The following is an 18,864-nucleotide window of genomic DNA, read 5'->3' on the forward strand; positions in this document are numbered from 1 at the left end:
TCAACCACAGTTTGCTTTGTGGGGGTCACGCTTTTGTTAAAGAGGAATGTACCGTAACATCTGAGCTCAAAGCCTTTGTTCCTAATGAGCACACATTGTGGCCGTTTTGAAGACATCCAAAACTATGGATCTACCAGTAGTTTATTAACAGGATTGGTTTTCATTACAAGGGGGAAAAAATGCTGGAAAGGCCAGAAATTTTGTTTTATTTCGTAATTTATTGTGTTGGATTTAACAACATTATTAAAATGTTGGTCTTGACCTGGACTCTCTTCTGAACTGGACCAGGAGGAGGTCCGGACTGGCTGCGAGCTCTTTATGACAAATCGACATTTCCTCAGAAGTGTCACCAGCATTAACTCTGCTTTGCCAAACAGCACAGCTTGGTGTGTGTGCATACTTTTTTAAAAACCGCAGCTGAGGGGCTATGAGATGATGAAGATGGTGATGAAGAGCCTGGTGACCAACCAGCACGGCTCTCACACGAGACAAAGAACAATGAGCTGCACTAAAACACACTCAGTGTGCACTTAGATTTATAGAGCAATCATCACAGTATGAAACTAACTTTACTATCTATTGTTGCTCACAACAACACAGAGGGATATTGTGCAACTGTGACCACCAGAAACCACTGCAAACACACACACAAACAATGGGCACACAAATATACTTAGCAATGCAAAAAAAAAAAGAGAAGTGTGGGCTAAAACGTAATACACCAACATGTGCAATAAGGCACATAAACGCTGACATGCATGCTTGGAAACCCATGAATGCAGAAGACAAACAGACAAACAAACAAACACGAGAGGACAACAGCCGAGGCCGGGAACGTCTATGGCAAAAGCCATTCAAGCAGTAACACACACTTCATTTCACTTCATTGCTGTTTTTACTGTCAGCCTCTGAGCTTGTTAAGAGCAGCGCTTAACGAGCAAGTAAATAAATAAATGAAATGTTTGTTTCTGTTTTAAATTCCCTCTTTTTTAAAGCCTGAAATCTTATTAGTACTGATGCTAATTTGTAATCATAACATCCCGCCGCTGAGCTAAAAACTACGTTCAATAAAAGGCCACACGCTTTACAGGCACGCAACGATAGGAGGCCAAACAAAGATGGCATTGTTGTTTGTTGGGGGGGGGGCGTTCTTTGTTGTGCATGTGTGAGACAGGACAAAGTTACAGTTCCCACAGTGGAATAAAGGTGAGGCCTGATTTTTTTTTCATCCCCACACTAAAAAACAGGGCATTTTGGGGGTTTCTTTTGTCAGCTTCCTGTCCAGCACAGGAAATGGACAGGCATTCTACAGGAGCCTCTCTGCGACCGTGTGAGTGACACCCGTCAACGATGACCTTGAAGGTGCCTGAGGTCGAGTCACCTTCGTTTAACGTTCGTCATGATGTCTGTGTCGTTTCCTTAAAAAGTCCCTTCAGGATAAGTCGGGACGTCCGCCCTTTGGCTCCTCTTCCTCCTGCTCTGCTCACTCGTAACTTCAGCTCTGTGGTTTAAACACCTAAGACGTCCCAGACGTGGAAGCAGAGGACTTGGGAATATCTTGGTAAAATTACAGGAAAACATTGTGACCCTTCCCTGAGTCTTCAGGCAGACATGTTGAGTGGATGACGCCAGTTTTTATGGGAAAAAGAACTTCAAAAATCACAATGGGCACTGGGGACGGAGGGCATTATACTGAGGGTCAGATCAGTGGCAGAGCCTCTTTAGGAAGCACTGGGACATACCCCTGTGGTCCATACAGTTTATATGGGTCAACCCATCACAAACGAGCCAATTTTTCTAACAATTTCAGCTCAACTATCTCAGTTGCAAAGACAATACTGGTCATTTCTGAATGGTGTATATTTAAATTTCACAATAATGCAAAATTAAACATGTAAAATGCTTAGAATTCACAGACAATGTAGAAAAATGATGTGCACCCTTTTGTTTTTGAACCAAGGTGTCACCATATTTGGAGAGAGGAGTGTGAAGTTATCAGCTCCTGCACAGGATAGACACACATATCTGCTAATTCGCTAGCTGGGCCCACGTCCTCATTTTAGGTTTGACAGCATTTTAGTAGATAAAGATGAAAGGCTTGGACGTGAATTGTGCTGCGGTTCGGGGAAGGCCTCGAAGGGGACTGGCGACAGCTCCCGAGCCTGGCAGATCCCCATGTACTAAAGAGAAGTGAAGAAGTTAAAGTATTGAAAAGGGCAGGGAGGGTGGGGCACGTAAATAAGAATGAACAGCTTGTAGAACTGGGGGAACATATATAGATAAGAACCGGAAGCAGCGTGTTTGGAGGCGTGGTCCCTCTCTTGAAATTCAGATACTTTATCTCCAATTAGTGAAAGAGACTCACCAAACCTGTAAAAAAAAGCTTTTGGGATGTCTGTTTTACACAACAAGTCATAATTTCAGTAATAATCCTTTAAAAACGGTCCAGAAGGCACCAACAGTAATCACAGAGTTAAGATGTCCAGCATAAGGAGGCGAGGCCTGGGAGAAATGGTAAATGGTCTGTATTTGTATAGCGCTTTACTTGGTCCTAAAGACCCAAAAGCGCTTTACACTATACACAATCATCCACACATTCACACACTGGTGATGGCAAGCTACAGTGTAGCCACAGCCGCACTGACAGAGGTGAGAAATCTCTCAACTCCTCAGCTCAGTCAGTGTTGGGGCACCAGTCAATCTCATCTATGCCTCAAACTGATTTTTTTTCGTATTAAGATGAGATAAAAAAAAAAAAAAGATTAAAAAAATTCAATCCCCTAAGAGCTGATCTGAAGAGGTAAAGTACCCATAGTGGCCCCAGCTACCAGGTTTTAAAGACACTTGTTGGGAACGTTGTATACTTTAACATGGAAGAAATTTTTGTGTTACCTCAGCTCAGGTACAGATATCAGAAGGAAAAATGCAAGTACAAACAAATAAAAAATAAAATAATACACTATATACAACGGTAGTAGTAGTATGTGATTATGGATATGGTTGTGGAAATATGCAAGTCATAAACTATACAGCTTAACATAATTATTGTACCACTACTATTCCTATGTATAGACATGTACACACACACACGTATACACTAAATATAGATATGTGTGTTCCCAACTCCCGTGACATGTCCTCTTCCCAGTGTTAGTGTTTCTTGTCCCCGCTTCTCCATGTCTGAGCACCCCGTGCTCGTTGCCCTCTCATCTCCGCACTTCTCCTGGGGAAAGAGGCAGCCGTTAGACACACCACAATGCAGCCGACTAATCGTACTCACTGGCCGAGAGACCAACGTGAAGTCACGCAATGGTGAGCATCAGAGAGAGCTCCAGCACACTCTTAAGTAGCTCCTCCGACGAGGCTTGATCATGATGGTCATGATGTGATGGTCTTCAGGTGTGGCCGACCACCTGGCAGGGCCCCACCCACCACGCCTGAAATGCACCTGGAAACAGGTGCTGCTAGACACACCCATACACACACATACCTGCAAGCAGGGAGGACAACAACACCAAAAACACATATAATATAATACAAGTCCATAACTGCTCAGGGACCCTGGGCCGCTCAGATCCAGGTCCCTGACTGGCTCTTCTTATACAGGATCTCTGTATTTGTAGTCCAGTCCAGTTTATTGTTGAGGTGAACGCCCAGGTACTTGTAAGAGTCCACCATTTCAATGTCTTTCCCTTGGATGTTCACCTGTGTTGTTGGGGGTGACTTCCTCCTGAAGTCTATGACCATCTCCTTTGTCCTTTGATTTTTTCTCTTTTTCAGACCATTCTCTGTAAACCCTAGAGATGTTTATGTGGGAAAATCCCAACAGATCAAATAGTCACACCGGCCCGTCTGGCACTAACAACCATGCTCCAATTAAAGTAATTGAATCACCCTTCTTCACCTTTGTAAAAACCAGCAGTTGAGCAGGTGTACCTAATTCAGCAACCAGTCAGTGTCCCGATAGAAAAAAATCTGTGATTTCTTTTTCCATTTAAAAGACATTGTGTACTCTTCACATCCACCCAACTGTTAAAGCCGGAAGCCTGAGACAAACCAGAGGATGAAGTAAACAGCGAGCCCACCCTCTCCTTACCTGAGCTCCCAAAGACGTCACTGCGTGCAGCTACACGGTGACTAAACCCCGCAACAATTTGGTGATTAGCATCTTGTTAAATTATATTGCTTTTTCCACTGAGCTGTTCAACTGCATTCCTCACCAGTAGTTAACACGAGCACTAATGAGAGGAGCATGGCATGTAAAATGAGTTTACAGCCGTGCACTGCTGATACACGGACAACGGAAAACAAACAATAGGGAAGACACACTGAGACTGGCAGTCACAGCAAGGCAAACTCAAGCACAAAGGCTGCGCACAGACATGCATGTAACATGTGATCAGCCCAGAAATATGAGAGTTACAAGGTTTATTATGTCAGTCTATGGCTGCTGATGTTAAGCCATTACAGAGTTCATCCCCCTTATCTGCTGACTTCCAGAACTTTTATCTTCCACATAGTGCAGCTCGCCTTGACTACAGCTACAAAAAATAATTCTCCATAATTTCATCCAAAAATCATCTGAGCTCGAGCCAAACGGTGAACCTCAGCGCTCACTGACAGACAGCTTCATCGAGGCCGGGATTTGCACTCTGGATGGCCTTGGAGGTGTCAGCGCAAGCTGTTAACGCACATCTGTACACATGTGAGTGTTTGCAAGCTGATATCATATGTCTGCATGTGTGAGAGAGTTTGTAAGCTGATATCACTGCTCTGAACTTTGGCAGTGAGAAGGATAGACTCACAGGTACAGATGGAGCTACTACAGTTTTACTAGCTGCAAGTGCTTGATGTTATAGGCCTTCTTGCCCCGACGTGTGTGTCTGTGTGTGTGTGTGTGTGTGAGTTTTAGGTGATAATGAAACAACTGGAATTCTGTTTGCGAGCCTCCCCTCCAGTCATTTTCCATCACGTCTGGTGAACAAAGTGCACTTTGACCCCTGCATGTTCAAAGCTGCCCTAAGAACACAGGAGATAGTCTGCGAGCGCTCCCCTGTGCCTGGCTGTAAACAGAAGATTGCTTTGGAGAAATCACGTTTATTTCCTCAGCGAGTTTAATTAACATAGCGGCGAGATGAGGCAACAGGGCGAGGAGAGAGAGCAAGTTGGGAGGTCGCAGGGAAGGGCGGACGATGGAGAGGTGGATGAGAAGGACTGAGTGTAGGATAATAAAAAGGACAAAAAAAGGAGGGGGATTGTCATGGTCTACAGTGGGTGGCTGGAATTTCCATAAGGCTCCTGAACCTACCTGGGATCCGCCCCTGGGCAGGGCCAGCTCCTGCACACCTGGAGCCTATTGCAGGCATCAAGCCAGAGGGATTTAAGCCACACATTGATGTTCATTCACTGTCAGTTCGTCATCAACACAGTTGCTGTTTTCACCTTGGCTCACGCTCTACCTCCAGACTCAGGATACCAAGCAATCATTTTGAAAATCCCTCTGTGCCTCACCTGCCTGCCCTCCTGCCATCACACTCCATCTGAAGCCCCGGATCTCAGGTCAGCCTTTCTACGCCACTCAGCCCTCCCTGGATTCTCTTACCCCCCTCTCAACACTCCATGTCCCCTACTGCAATGTGACTGTTCCCTGCTCAGCTCCACTCTGAATCCCGTTCCCTCGCCCTAGCCACGTTTCCCAGGCCACGCCTCGTCAAACTCCACGTCTTATTGGTTTTTTTGTCTTTGCTACGTTCTTTGCACTACGCCTAATAAATTGTCACATCATCTGCTGTTTCAGCTCTGGGTTTCTGCACCTGAGTCCTTTTCAGTACAGGCCACTCGGCCCCCGTGACAGGGATACTTGTGTTGGAGCAAGTGAAGATAATTCTACATGTACATTTTCTTACATTTTAATGTGTCGTAAAATAAACATGACAGTTGCCACGGTTTTTTATCATGTATCCGTTTATCTTTTTACCTTTTGCTTCAGATTTTGGGGTTATTAACATAAAGCACACTTAGGCATTAGCTAATGTTCATAGTTCATGGTTCATAGAGATTTAATATTTGTTTGAGAACAAAAAAAAGTCTTTATCCTGAGGAAAACATGCAAATACAAGCAGAAACATTAATACACCAAGAAGCTAGACATTGTTCTTCTGTTATTTTAAGTGACTTGAAGCAAAACTGCTGTTGTGATTTGGTGCTATGTAAATAAAACTGAAAGGAACTGAATCAACTGAATTAAATTGCAAGCAACTTTAATTTTAGCTGAATTTTCATAGGTTTTAGAGCTTTTCCTGGTGAAAAGGTCTCCCCTTATGGCCATTCATACTATACCAAGACTTTTCTGAATAGTTTCTTTTCTTGACTGCTAGGTCCATGTCTTATTTAATACAACATGGCATTCATTTTGTGAATTATGACATTAAAATCACTAAATTTATATTTTGTGGTGGGTCTACCTTGTGACTCATAAAACACCACCCATATGAGCATCTTTGAGCATCTTTATTTTCACTGAAGATCATATTCTCAAAACACCAGGGTCGATAAGCCGATGGATAATGGTGGAGGATAGTTCTTATTGCTGGTGCACACATAGCTGTTGCTATATGGTTGGTATCTTGAGCAGCAATAGAGGAGGGTTCCTCAACCATTTTTCAACCAGTGGGAGAAGCCTACATCATTACCAACAGTGATGCTGGACATACAGTAGCTACACTATAAAAGAATAAAATATTTTGGCAAAGCTTAATTTTCAAGTTCAGTGTGTAAAACTTGTCAATGCTCTGCTGACTAAGTGACTGCAGAGCTCCAAACTTCCTCTGGTATTAACATCAGCACACAAACTACACTGGGAGCTTCACCAAATCTGAGCAGCTCCTGTAGGTGTAACATGCACGTTGCCCAGTACTTTTTGTCCAAGCAGTGCAGCAAATAGATGAGAGCAGCCGATTTTTATCAGGAACCGAGGTGGCATGTACAGTGGGGCAAAAAAGTATTTAGTCAGCCACCGATTGTGCAAGTTCCCCCACTTAAAATGATGACAGAGGTCAGTAATTTGCACCAGAGGTACACTTCAACTGTGAGAGACAGAATGTGAAAAAAAAAAAAATCCATGAATTCACATGGTAGGATTTGTAAAGAATTTATTCGTAAATCAGGGTGGAAAATAAGTATTTGGTCAATAACAAAAATACAACTCAATACTTTGTAACATAACCTTTGTTGGCAATAACAGAGGTCAAACGTTTACTATAGGTCTTTACCAGGTTTGCACACACAGTAGCTGGTATTTTGGCCCATTCCTCCATGCAGATCTTCTCAAGAGCAGTGATGTTTTGGGGCTGTCGCCGAGCAACACGGACTTTCAACTCCCGCCACACATTTTCTATGGGGTTGAGGTCTGGAGACTGACTAGGCCACTCCAGGACTTTCAAATGCTTCTTACGGAGCCACTCCTTTGTTGCCCGGTCGGTGTGTTTTGGATCATTGTCACGTTGGAAGACCCAGCCTCGTTTCATCTTCAAAGTTCTCACTGATGGAAGGAGGTTTTGGCTCAAAATCTCACGATCCTTGGCCCCATTCATTCTGTCCTTAACACGGATCAGTTGTCCTGTCCCCTTGGCAGAAAAACAGCCCCATAGCATGATGTTTCCACCCCCATGCTTCACAGTAGGTATGGTGTTCTTGGGATGCAACTCAGTATTCTTCTTCCTCCAAACACGACGAGTTGAGTTTATACCAAAAAGTTCTACTTTGGTTTCATCTGACCACATGACATTCTCCCAATCCTCTGCTGTATCATCCATGTGCTCTCTGGCAAACTTCAGACGGGCCTGGACATGCACTGGCTTCAGCAGCGGAACACGTCTGGCACTGCGGGATTTGATTCCCTGCCGTTGTAGTGTGTTACTGATGGTGACCTTTGTTACTTTGGTCCCAGCTCTCTGCAGGTCATTCACCAGGTCCCCCCGTGTGGTTCTGGGATCTTTGCTCACCGTTCTCATGATCATTTTGACCCCACGGGATGAGATCTTGCGTGGAGCCCCAGATCGAGGGAGATTATCAGTGGTCTTGTATGTCTTCCATTTTCTGATGATTGCTCCCACAGTTGATTTTTTCACACCAAGCTGCTTGCCTATTGTAGATTCACTCTTCCCAGTCTGGTGCAGGTCTACAATTCTTTTCCTGGTGTCCTTCGAAAGCTCTTTGGTCTTGGCCATGGCGGCGTTTGGAGTCTGACTGGTTGAGGCTGTGGACAGGTGTCTTTTATACAGATGATGAGGTCAAACAGGTGCCATTCATACAGGTAACGAGTGGGGGACAGAAAAGCTTCTTACAGAAGACGTTACAGGTCTGTGAGAGCCAGGGATTTTCCTTGTTTGAGGTGACCAAATACTTATTTTCCACCCTGATTTACGAATAAATTCTTTACAAATTCTACCATGTGAATTCATGGATTTTTTTTCCACATTCTGTCTCTCACAGTTGAAGTGTACCTCTGGTGCAAATTACTGACCTCTGTCATCATTTTAAGTGGGGGAACTTGCACAATCGGTGGCTGACTAAATACTTTTTTGCCCCACTGTATAGTGGTGTTATTTTGAGTTTCAGATAGCAAGCAGTACCTTCAGGTTCCTGAAGGTAATGCTATCTCTTCCTGAGATACGTCATCATGCACAGCTCACCTGCTATGGAGTTGTGCTTGACAGGTTATCTGGAAGATAGCATCACTGCTCTTAAAAGAGTCTACAAAAGTCTTTGTATTTGATAAGCAAAAATGGAAAATACTGATTTTTAGGGACCCTGCTGGCTATAATTATGTTTAAAGTAATTATATTGCTGTATATGACTGAAAAAAAGAGTATAAATGAAGGAATCTAAGCTTTGTGGCTTGGGGATCGAATATTAACTTTTTGCATATTCATGCTTTACATGTTTATCAGTGCTGAAATTGCAGCTGAGTGAATAAGGCTAAAACACACCATAAGACCAGCTTTATCTCAGCAACACTTGAATCCATAATTTAACATGTTCGTTATGATAGAAGAGCAATTCTAGTGAGACCTTTTTATGTTTTAATAATGGCTCTGAATGGCCTAAAAAACACAGTTTTAGCTTAAATCAATATTATTTCAGATTAGTAATCTCAAAAAAGGAAGTAAAGCAGAAGAACATTAAGATGCATACTGATTTTCTTGACCCATCAAACTCCAGTATATTTAGATTCTGTGTAGGTTGCACAGGTAAGAAGATATTTTTTCAGCAGACTTCACAGAAATAGTCTTTGACTGTGATGCATGGATTCTGTAACTACTTTCTTTCTTCTGTTGAGGCTTTATTTAGATTTTCAGTGCAGCTTTTCAGATTAGAAACCACCCATTCTTCGAGAGAAAGCCATCATACGTGGGATGTTTTCAGCTGCAGCGCGAACGCAGCCAAAAAACACAGAAGGACTGATGTGCACGACAGAGGAACTGATAAGGAGCAAAAACTGTGAAGGAGTTCAAATGGAAGAAGGAGGACGACGAGGGAGGTCACGGAAGGGTAATGAGGAGGAGATGGAGGAAGATGTGAAAGTCAAAGAAAATGAAAGAGAAAGAAGAGTGAAGACAGCCCACCCACACTGCACACACACACACACACGCTGCAGTCAGAGGTTCACCTGCAGTTCACGCTGACCATAACAACACCCCCGAGAAAGAGCGCAAAAGCCAGAACACGAGACGGACAAGGAGAGGAAAAAAGAAAGAGGTTACGGGACGAGGAGGGATGGAGGGAGGAAACGAGGGAGAGGTGGGAAAGCAAAGTAATAATTTAAGGCTGAGGGAGCTCAGGAGAAGAATCGGTCAAAAAAAGAAGTTCAGTTCAACTTCTGCCGACGCTGCAGGTTCAATCGGAGGTCAGCAAACTAAACCCCCTCAGCATATATGTGCATCCAATCTCTTTCTTATTACATACACAAAGATGTAACTTCAAGCTGCCCAACTTTTTTTGGGGGGGAAAAATTTGTTTTCAAGAAAACTGTTAAAATACAGTAAATCAACCTGTGATCTCTGGTGTGCTTTTAGATCTTTAGATCTTGAAATACAATTTACTGCAATCAGAGTTACTAGTCACAGCGCCAACTCATTGATTTAATGATTCAGCCTTGAAGAAATTAATTTGACTGTAAATACAATCATTTACTTAGTGTGTATGAGTATTATTGCCCCCGTCCCTTCAGGCTGAAACTTTTCCACACACTGGCCAGTTTTTAAAATTGTAGTGCTTTTTTTTTCCCATTAAAGGTCATATTTTAAAATAGTGTAAGGAAAATGTAGAAAACTGAGTGTTAGTTGTACTACACTGTTTTATATTTCCACAGGTTAGTGTTTAATGAGTAATACTCCCTTGAGAAGAAACCGTCTTCTCAATGCAAGACAGATTCTTGTTGGTATTTGCAGCGCTGTGAAAAAGTATTCATATATTTTTCTTTTTGCATATTTGGCATGCTAACATATTTCAGATCATCAAACAAATTTCAATATTAGACTTGATTTATTTAGGGAAAAGAAGCAATCTGAACCTACATGGCATTGTGTGGAAAAATAACTGCCAGCTTGCTAAATCATGTATCAACTGTAGTTAATTTTCAATCAATTTTGTAATTTATTTTTTTGAAAAGTTGTTTGACAATATAAGTTCAGTGTCAGTAGCAACACCCAGATGTGATTACTGCCAGACTTGCTTTGTCAAGAAATTACTTAAATAGAACCTGAAGTAGCATAAAAGATCTCAAAAAGGAACACATCACTCCATGATCTAAAGAAACAGCTGAGACACAAAGTCATCAAGATCTAGCAGTCTGGAAATTAAAAGCTACTTTTTAGGATTTGGGACTTCAGTGAACCACTATGAGAGACATTATCCACAAATGGAGAGAACATGGAACAGTGGTGAAGCTTCCCAGGAGTGGGCAGCCTACCAACAACACATTGATGACTCATACAGGAGGGCACAGGAGAACCCAGGACAACATCTAAAGAGCTGCAGGCCTGACTTGTCTCAGTTAAGGTCGGAGGTCGTGATTGAACAATAAGAAAGAGACAAAAAATGGCATTGATAGGAGAGTTTAAGGAGAGAACCACCGCTCACCAAGAAGATCACAAAGGCTCGACTACTACATAAGCCAAAAACTTAAATTGATGACTTTTGGGAAAATATTCTGAACTGACTGACTGATGAGACAAAAGCTGAACTTTTTAGAAGGTTTGAATCCCGTTGCTTCTGGTTTAAAACATAATTTCATAAACAGAACATCATAGCAATAGTCAAACATGGTGGTGGTAGTGTGATAGTTTGAGGCTGCTTCAGGACGACTTCCTGTTAATGATGGAACCATCCTGAAGGAGAATGATCTGCCTTAAGTTTATGCTCTGAATGTCAGACACACCTAGGTTCAGCAGCAGGAAAATGTCCAAAACTGAGCAAGGCCTCCTCTGAGTTGTCCATAATTCATCCCGCCATCCAATTGAGATGGTTTCACATGATCTTAAACAGGGTATTTGTGCTTGACAGTGTGGCTGAATGTAAACAATTCTCCAAATAAGAGTGGTCCAAAGTTCTTCTGACTCATTGCTAGTTGTCTAATCATGTAATTGCCCCTAAATCACCTGAATTTGCTATAGAACCAAAAAAGAGTTTCTGAGATCACTGAAGTTTGTAGAGCATAAGATTCTTTCCTCTGGTCTAAGGAGCTAGGAAAGAAAAGTGTCTGGACTTCTTTAACTTCCTAGGACCCGGCGTCCACATATGTGGACGTCACATTTTGGGTTGTCTAGACCAAAATACTAAATTTTGCTCTACAAGGGCCTGATATCCACTTACGAGGAAATTATACTGCCACTGTTCTATCAAAATTTAAAGCGAATGTCCTAATTTGTGGATCTCATTTCTGTCAGAAACAAAAATCAGGTAAAAGAAAAAAAATCACATAATTATTTGCTTTTACATTCATTAGGTCCCAATCAGCACAAATAGCAAAGAGAAATTAAAAATGCATGCCATGAAAGAGTTCGGGTCTTAGGAGGTTAAGTTGCTTGAAGACGTTTCACCTCTCATCCGAGAAGCTTCTTCAGTTCTAGAGTCAAATGGTGGAGAGTCCCAGATTTAAGCCTTTTAGGAGTGTCCCCCCAAGAGGGACAATGGACCCCCTAATGATCCTCTACCGAATCACACAAGCCAAGGTGTGAAAATTGGTGTAGGTCACAATCAGCCAGGGTTTTGGGTGAGCTCATTGTGAAACCTGGCCCCACATTATCATGTAATTTCCTGAGGTCAGATGGTCCAGGATGTTGAAAAAAGTTGTCAGTGGAAATAAGATGGTGCTGGAGTAAACACTGGTTTAATTTCCTTATTGCAATAATCAGATCAATATTTCTTGTCGTCCTTCGTGGATGGCACCTTTAAGAGGGTTTCCAGGCAGTGTTAATTTCATTGTCCAATGGTTTTCATCAATTTCCTGAGGTCAGATGGTCCAGGATGTGAGTGGGCGTTAAGGCGTCTGGGGAGGGAACCCAAAACTGGATTATAGATGGCAGACAGTTGGTGTCGTAAACCACCGCCTCTGTTCAAAGATGGTCGCTCACAGTGGACATGGATGTCTTCTTTCACTCCTCTTCCAAACCATCTGTCCTCTCTGTTAAGAATGTGAACATTGGCATCCTCGAAAGAGTGACCTTTGTCCTTTAGATTCAAACAGACAGCCAAGTCTTGTCCTGTGGAGGTGGCTCTTCTACATTGTGCCATGCGTTTATGAAGAGGCTGTTTGGTCTCTCCAATATAGAGGTCTGGTCTTACCTCTGGTCCTCCACCATTTGACCCTAGAACTGAAGAAGCTTCTCGGATGAGAGGTGAAACATCTTCAGACACCTTAAAGATGTCCAGATGCTTTCTTTCCTTAGACTATAATGACCTGGATGACTGAACCTTCACAGACATATTCTTTTCTCTGGTCTGTTAAATTTTGTATTCTGCATCACTGGCTCATTATCTCTGGAAAATCCTCACAGCATCAAATGAAATGCTGCTTTTAAATGCTGCTTTAATGAGCATTTGTCAAAAACACTGCCTTGACTGGATAAACAGAACACTCAGCACTGATTGAGTAAATTGGCAGTTTCACAGCACAAAACAGGATTAATTAATGAAATTTGTTCAATCCAACATTAAAAAAAAAAAAGGATAAAAAGTCAAGAAAACTACAGGAATTTTATTACTGGACACAATGCAAGACATACCCACATACAAGACTGCTGTATGTACTCTGTGTGAGCATGTACTTCAATATTTGAACCCTCATCTGTTTTTCCAGCCTAACAGGCCCCACTGTGTGTGTATATGCATTTGTGAGTGTGAGCCAGCAGGTTAATAATCCCTTAGTCGACACCAAAGCCTCTCTGATCTACTTTGTTCCACTCATTTAATTCAGGAAAATGTGAGTCTTTACCTCCACAAAGCACACTCATTTACTTTCTTCTACATGGGAGTGAACTTGTTTATTTGAACATGAGTGGATTCCAGATTTCAAAATAATGCAAAGAGTCAGAAAAAAAGGTATATTTATCTTTTTGTTTTAATTACAGTGGAGCAGACAGGCTCTGGTATGCAATACCAGTCTGTGCACACTGGGCGGATGTTTTGTGTCCAAAAAGTTGTCAGTGGAAATAAGATGGTGCTGGAGTAAACACTGGTTTAATTTCCTTATTGCAATAATCAGATCAATATTTCTTGTCGTCCTTCGTGGATGGCACCTTTAAGAGGGTTTCCCGGCAGTGTTAATTTCATTGTCCAATGGTTTTCATCAATTTTGTTCCCCAACAAAGCACGAGAACAAAAAATATGATAAAAAGCATTGACACTTCAGGTCAATAAAATATTGTGGAGAAATTAGATCCAATCAGAACTTTTTTGTGTGTGTAGACTGGCCAGGTGAGTTTGAATGTGATCCAGTTAGCAGTAATCTTCTTGTGTAGTAAGGTGAGACACAGAGTGCAGGATCATTAATAATGTTTTTTGCTGTTAACATATCCAGTCACTGATTGTTTAAAATATATTATGATAGTAAGATTAATATACTATTTCTCAGGTAGGCTGTGGCATTCAAACCATGCTTGAATGCTACTAAGGGGGCCAAAGTGTGCCATGAAACTTATCCCCACACCCGCCTGCACTGATAATACAAATGCTGGATGGATCCATGCTTCCATGTTGTTATATCTACTTCTGACCCTGCCATCTGAATATTGAAGCAGAAATCAAGAGCAGCAACATTTTTCCAATTTTCTATTGTCCAGTTTTGGTGAACCTCTGAAAATTATAGCCTCAGCTTCCGATTCACCTGGTGTGGTGTTCTGCATTTATAGCCAATCTGCTTCAGGGCTTGAGATGCTCTTCTGCATACTTTGGTTGCACTGTAATTTCTGACGACCTCTGGTACCTTTGTCATACTCTGTATAAACACGCTTATCATACTCTCATTAATGTACAGACAGCTGTTTATAGAGAAGAGTACTCACTCTGGTAAGTTTTAGTATTTCTAAGCCGATGATATAAAAATTATATACTCACATCTACTTACCGAGTCAGTCAAGCTGAATCTAAAAACATCTGTATTGTGTATGAGTCTTCACTTCACGTCACATGTTTTTTCATGTGACGTACACATGGCTTATAATGTTTCTTCTCGCTAATGCATCTAATTAAACTCACTAGTCGAAGGGTAAGAGTGCAGTTTTATTGATAGTACAGACATAATGCAGTGCACACAGTATTTCTCTCTGCAGCTATGAAGTCTAATTCATATCTTGTGTAGAAAACATTCAGTGCACATCTCCCACAAAACATTAAACAGTAACAGCTAAGGGCTTTGTCCTTTCACATGACAAAGTCCCCGCGTGTTATTTTTCAGTGCAGTTTTTTGGCAGCAGGAGTTTATCACAGCCAGCAGCAGAGTCCTGCTTGTGTCTAAAACTGAAGCACAGTGCAGTTTACAAGAAGAGTAAAACAATAGGTTCAAACAACAAGATCAACCCTTGGTTTCTGCAGATAACAGTGAAGAGATAAGCAGCATTAAACTGTCACAGAAGCATGTGATTTTGCTTTCGTTTCCTGTTGAGGAAGGTGTTAGCTAGTGTTGCTATACGACAAGGCAGCAAAGCTAAAGGCTAAAGACTTGAAGGCACGTTGCATTCACTGAGAAGAATAATGTCAGGTCAAAACAGCGCTGAGTCAATGTTCGGCTTCTCGAGACTTCAAATAACCAGTGTATATGGCACTCTAAGCAGGATTGTCTCAGTAAAATTTCACCCTTTCAAGACTTGTTAACATCAGCAGAACTTCAATATATAAAGGTATTTCAAAACTCTAAAACAAAAGTTACAAACTTAAAAAAGCTGAAGAAATATTCTGCTATTTCTGCTTAATTGACAATAATGCCCACCTCTAAACAGAGATCTGATGCATTAAGACACAACGCACAGGAACTTTGCATGTTGTTTCGCATTATGGTCTTTTTTTAAACGCACAAATGTTCACCTGCAGATGACATTCATCCATCCATTATTACTGTAGGACCTGCAGAACTACTAAAGTTTTTAAGCTTTTAATTCAAACAATTCTAAACTATACTGTTTGGATCATTTTTATTAGCTATAATAACAACAACAATAATAATCATCATCATTATCATTATCATTATTATTATTATAAACTTGCATATGAACCAAGAATATCTGCAATATAAACATCTGGAAGAACCTCGGGCCAGTGAGAAGTAACCTGAAATACTTCCCCATAACTAACTTGAAACCATCAGACACTTTAAACATCCCACAGTCAGGCAGATTTGGTGTATTTGGTGTTCCAGCTGTGTCTTCTGGAAATGTTTTAGAATAAAAATGTAAAGTGTGTGTGTGTGTTGTTTTTTTTTTTAATAAATTTGAAATTTATTAGCCTGATCCTTCTTTTCTCTCACAAACTAAAATTATAATAAAGATTTTTTTTAGTGCATTAAAGTTAGGAAGTCAACGGTGGAGGACTAAAACTGTCAAAATTTAAACAAATTATTGTTTTAAAAATGACCTAATAAATAAATATGGCATTACACGCATTGCAACTAATACACTCCATGTAGGATTTTTATTCTTTTTTTTTTTTGGTTTCATTTAATGCTCGTTAATTACCTGTACAACCAATCTATTTACTTTCCTATTTTTTCCATTAAATTTGTTTATTTTTTTTCCCTCAAACCTTTTTATTTTACATTTCAGTTTCATGATGAAAAAAAAAACCAGCGTGGCCACCAAGGTGTGGCTTTTAGTATTTGTTCAATATATGCTGGGAAACTTTCTTTAAGATCATCCTCGTGGTTGATCAACACCAGGATGCTTTGTGTCCAAGAAGTTAATTAATCCTTCTGAAAATAGCACTGCCATTTAATACATAAATAAATACATTTAAAAATGAGTAAACTGATTTTAAAAAAGCAAAATAAATGGTAAATAATAAAGTGAAAGTTACAAAAAAGGTGCATAAGTACATAAAAAATGTATAACAATTAAAAATTTTGGAATATTCAAAATATATTTATTATGCATTTCATCCACAAGCTTTTAAAAGAAAATAATGCTTATATTTATTTATAATTTTAATTTGCTACATTTAATGCCATATTCATTCATTTTCTGATGTTAACTTTTGTCTTTCTCTGGCAGCTTTGGTCCTCCACACTTTGGCTAATTAAGACAGAAACTATGGAATTCATAGTTCAAAACTTAATTCCCTACATTCAAAAAGGGAGATTAAATGCTATGCAGAAACTCAACATACTGTGAGTACTTGGAAATTAATTATAATCATAAAGCACTTGATTTCATTTTAAATGTATCTGCAGCATAAATCAAATGCACTTTAGTAAGCCTTACCCTCAGAGGTTTTTGAATTTGGTTTTCGTGAGACTTTTTCCCTTTTTAGTTGAATCAAATCGCTGATTAAAAAAAAAATACCAAAAAAGAGAAAAATGCAGCATTTAAAGGTGAACATTGTTTTTTACGTTAGCGTATTTCAAACAAACAAACAGAACACACACACAAAAAAACACCTACTCTCAGAAACTGTGATATATGCTGATGTAGTGAAGCTTGGAGGTAAATCCTCTCTGACCTGGCAGGACGACAGGTTACCAAAAGTGTTCACGTTAAATGAGCTGCTTGTGAGTCGATGTGACTTTTATTTACGAGGCCTGCTCGACCTGTAACCAGCTGGTGTGAACCTAAAATGAACTAAAAGGGTCCAAGTCAACTTTTCCACTGTGGAGCAAACCAAACTAAGCCAGGATGTGGTTGCACCCAAAGAAAAGAAGATAATAAATATAAGCAAAAATGAGACTTTACATAAAATTTTTCAAATCATGACTCTGTTCTTCTTTATCGTTCACCGATGTTCGGCTTTGCTCGCTAAAGCTTGAGCGGTTTAAGGATCAACAACACAATGTGTCCTTGTGTGTCCATATCAGCCCACATCATCTATCTAAAACATGCTGTGTAATAATACGGCTCAAAAGCAAATCCCTGACTTAACCTGCTGCACCCTGAGGAGGAGGGGGATTAGGTTGGATAGAGAAGGAGGAGGGGGAAAACGGAGGAAGATGAGGGAAAAGAAGGAGAAGAACTGATAGTTAAGGAGAGGAGCTCGAAAATTTGTTTTTAACAGTATTCAGTAAGTGCTGGGAAATCCCACACAACCTGAAGGCATCGTGTGTGACCTGCTGTAATAAAAATATAATCAAAGAAAAAAAACCACCGAGCCTGGATATTATGTTTCACTTCTAACAACTTAACTCTGATCTGAACATTTTAAAAATAAAAGCCTGATTGCACTTGAAAGCAGCAGGGCAACAACATTAAAAGGTGATTCAAAGAGAATGATAGCTGAAAACTCCCGCCACGCTTTAACCTCAGATTGAATTTTTTGGAGTAATAAAGTTTGACATGAGTCAGTAAACTGACTGCCTGACCTGACTATGCCTCTCGCAGGGAAGCAGCGGGCGGTAAAAAGATCAAACACCATCAAAATCACGATCTTTAATTCTGTTTCTGCCATTTCGGAGCGCGGCCTCACTCAGCAGCGAGCTTTTCTTCTCCTCCTCCCCTGCATGAGGGCAGCAGAGAGAGCACGAGGCGGGAAAACAGATGAAAGCGGTGACTGAGGGATGACAGCGATGCAGACGGCACACGCTGAGTTCTGATGGTAACTTTGGAAACGCTTTCAGCACAGAAGTACAGAAGTGAATCTAGCTGTAAAGGCACAAAATGCACACATATCAAACATAAGCGCACATACAGCCACTGCTAATCAGGTGTGACTATATCAAAGGACATCTGGATCTGACAATTTGGCTGACTTCATCCCTCATGACTCCAGGAAGACAACAGAAAAAGTCTCAAAAAGAAGAAGAAAGGGCTAATAAAATCCGTGCTTGTTTCACTCTCAGAACAGTGGTATGGTTTCTCATTGTCTCTATTTGTTTACGTCTGTAGTAGATTCCTTCAAATGCTTCAAAGTTGTTTCCTTGGCTGGTCCAAATGGTCCCACCATCTTCATGGCAACATAGTTCTGTGAGAGGAAAAACACAAAATAATGCAGGAAGTTCCTTTCTTTTTGTTGCTAATGCTTTCTCTTCTTCATTTTCTCCCCCTCAACTGTCATTTAAAGAGTCAAAATTTAGGCATTTGTTTTTTTACATTTTCTTATTTTTTACACTGATTTTGTAATTTCTTAATGTTCTTTTAGTTTTCAGCACACTTCTTTTGCCTTGTC

At 40.7% G+C, this 18,864-nt stretch overlaps 1 protein-coding gene across 3 annotated transcripts in view; it reads right to left on the bottom strand.

Moving 5' to 3' along the window:
• Positions 1 to 14,768: 14,768 nt before the first annotated feature.
• Positions 14,769 to 18,864, bottom strand: part of dysf (dysferlin, limb girdle muscular dystrophy 2B (autosomal recessive)) — a 100,240-nt gene continuing 96,144 nt past the window's right edge. For all 3 annotated transcript variants that reach the window (XM_087835089.1, XM_087835088.1, XM_087835094.1), the window contains one exon: positions 14,769 to 18,660. In XM_087835089.1, the coding sequence (XP_087691215.1) occupies positions 18,565 to 18,660 (96 nt within the window). In that variant the 3' untranslated portion in view covers positions 14,769 to 18,564. The remainder of the gene's footprint in view (positions 18,661 to 18,864) is intronic.

Source organism: Neolamprologus brichardi, chromosome 3, assembly GCF_056152115.1.
Source record: "Neolamprologus brichardi isolate AB-2024 chromosome 3, ASM5615211v1, whole genome shotgun sequence".
Taxonomy (NCBI): Eukaryota; Metazoa; Chordata; class Actinopteri; order Cichliformes; family Cichlidae; genus Neolamprologus; species Neolamprologus brichardi.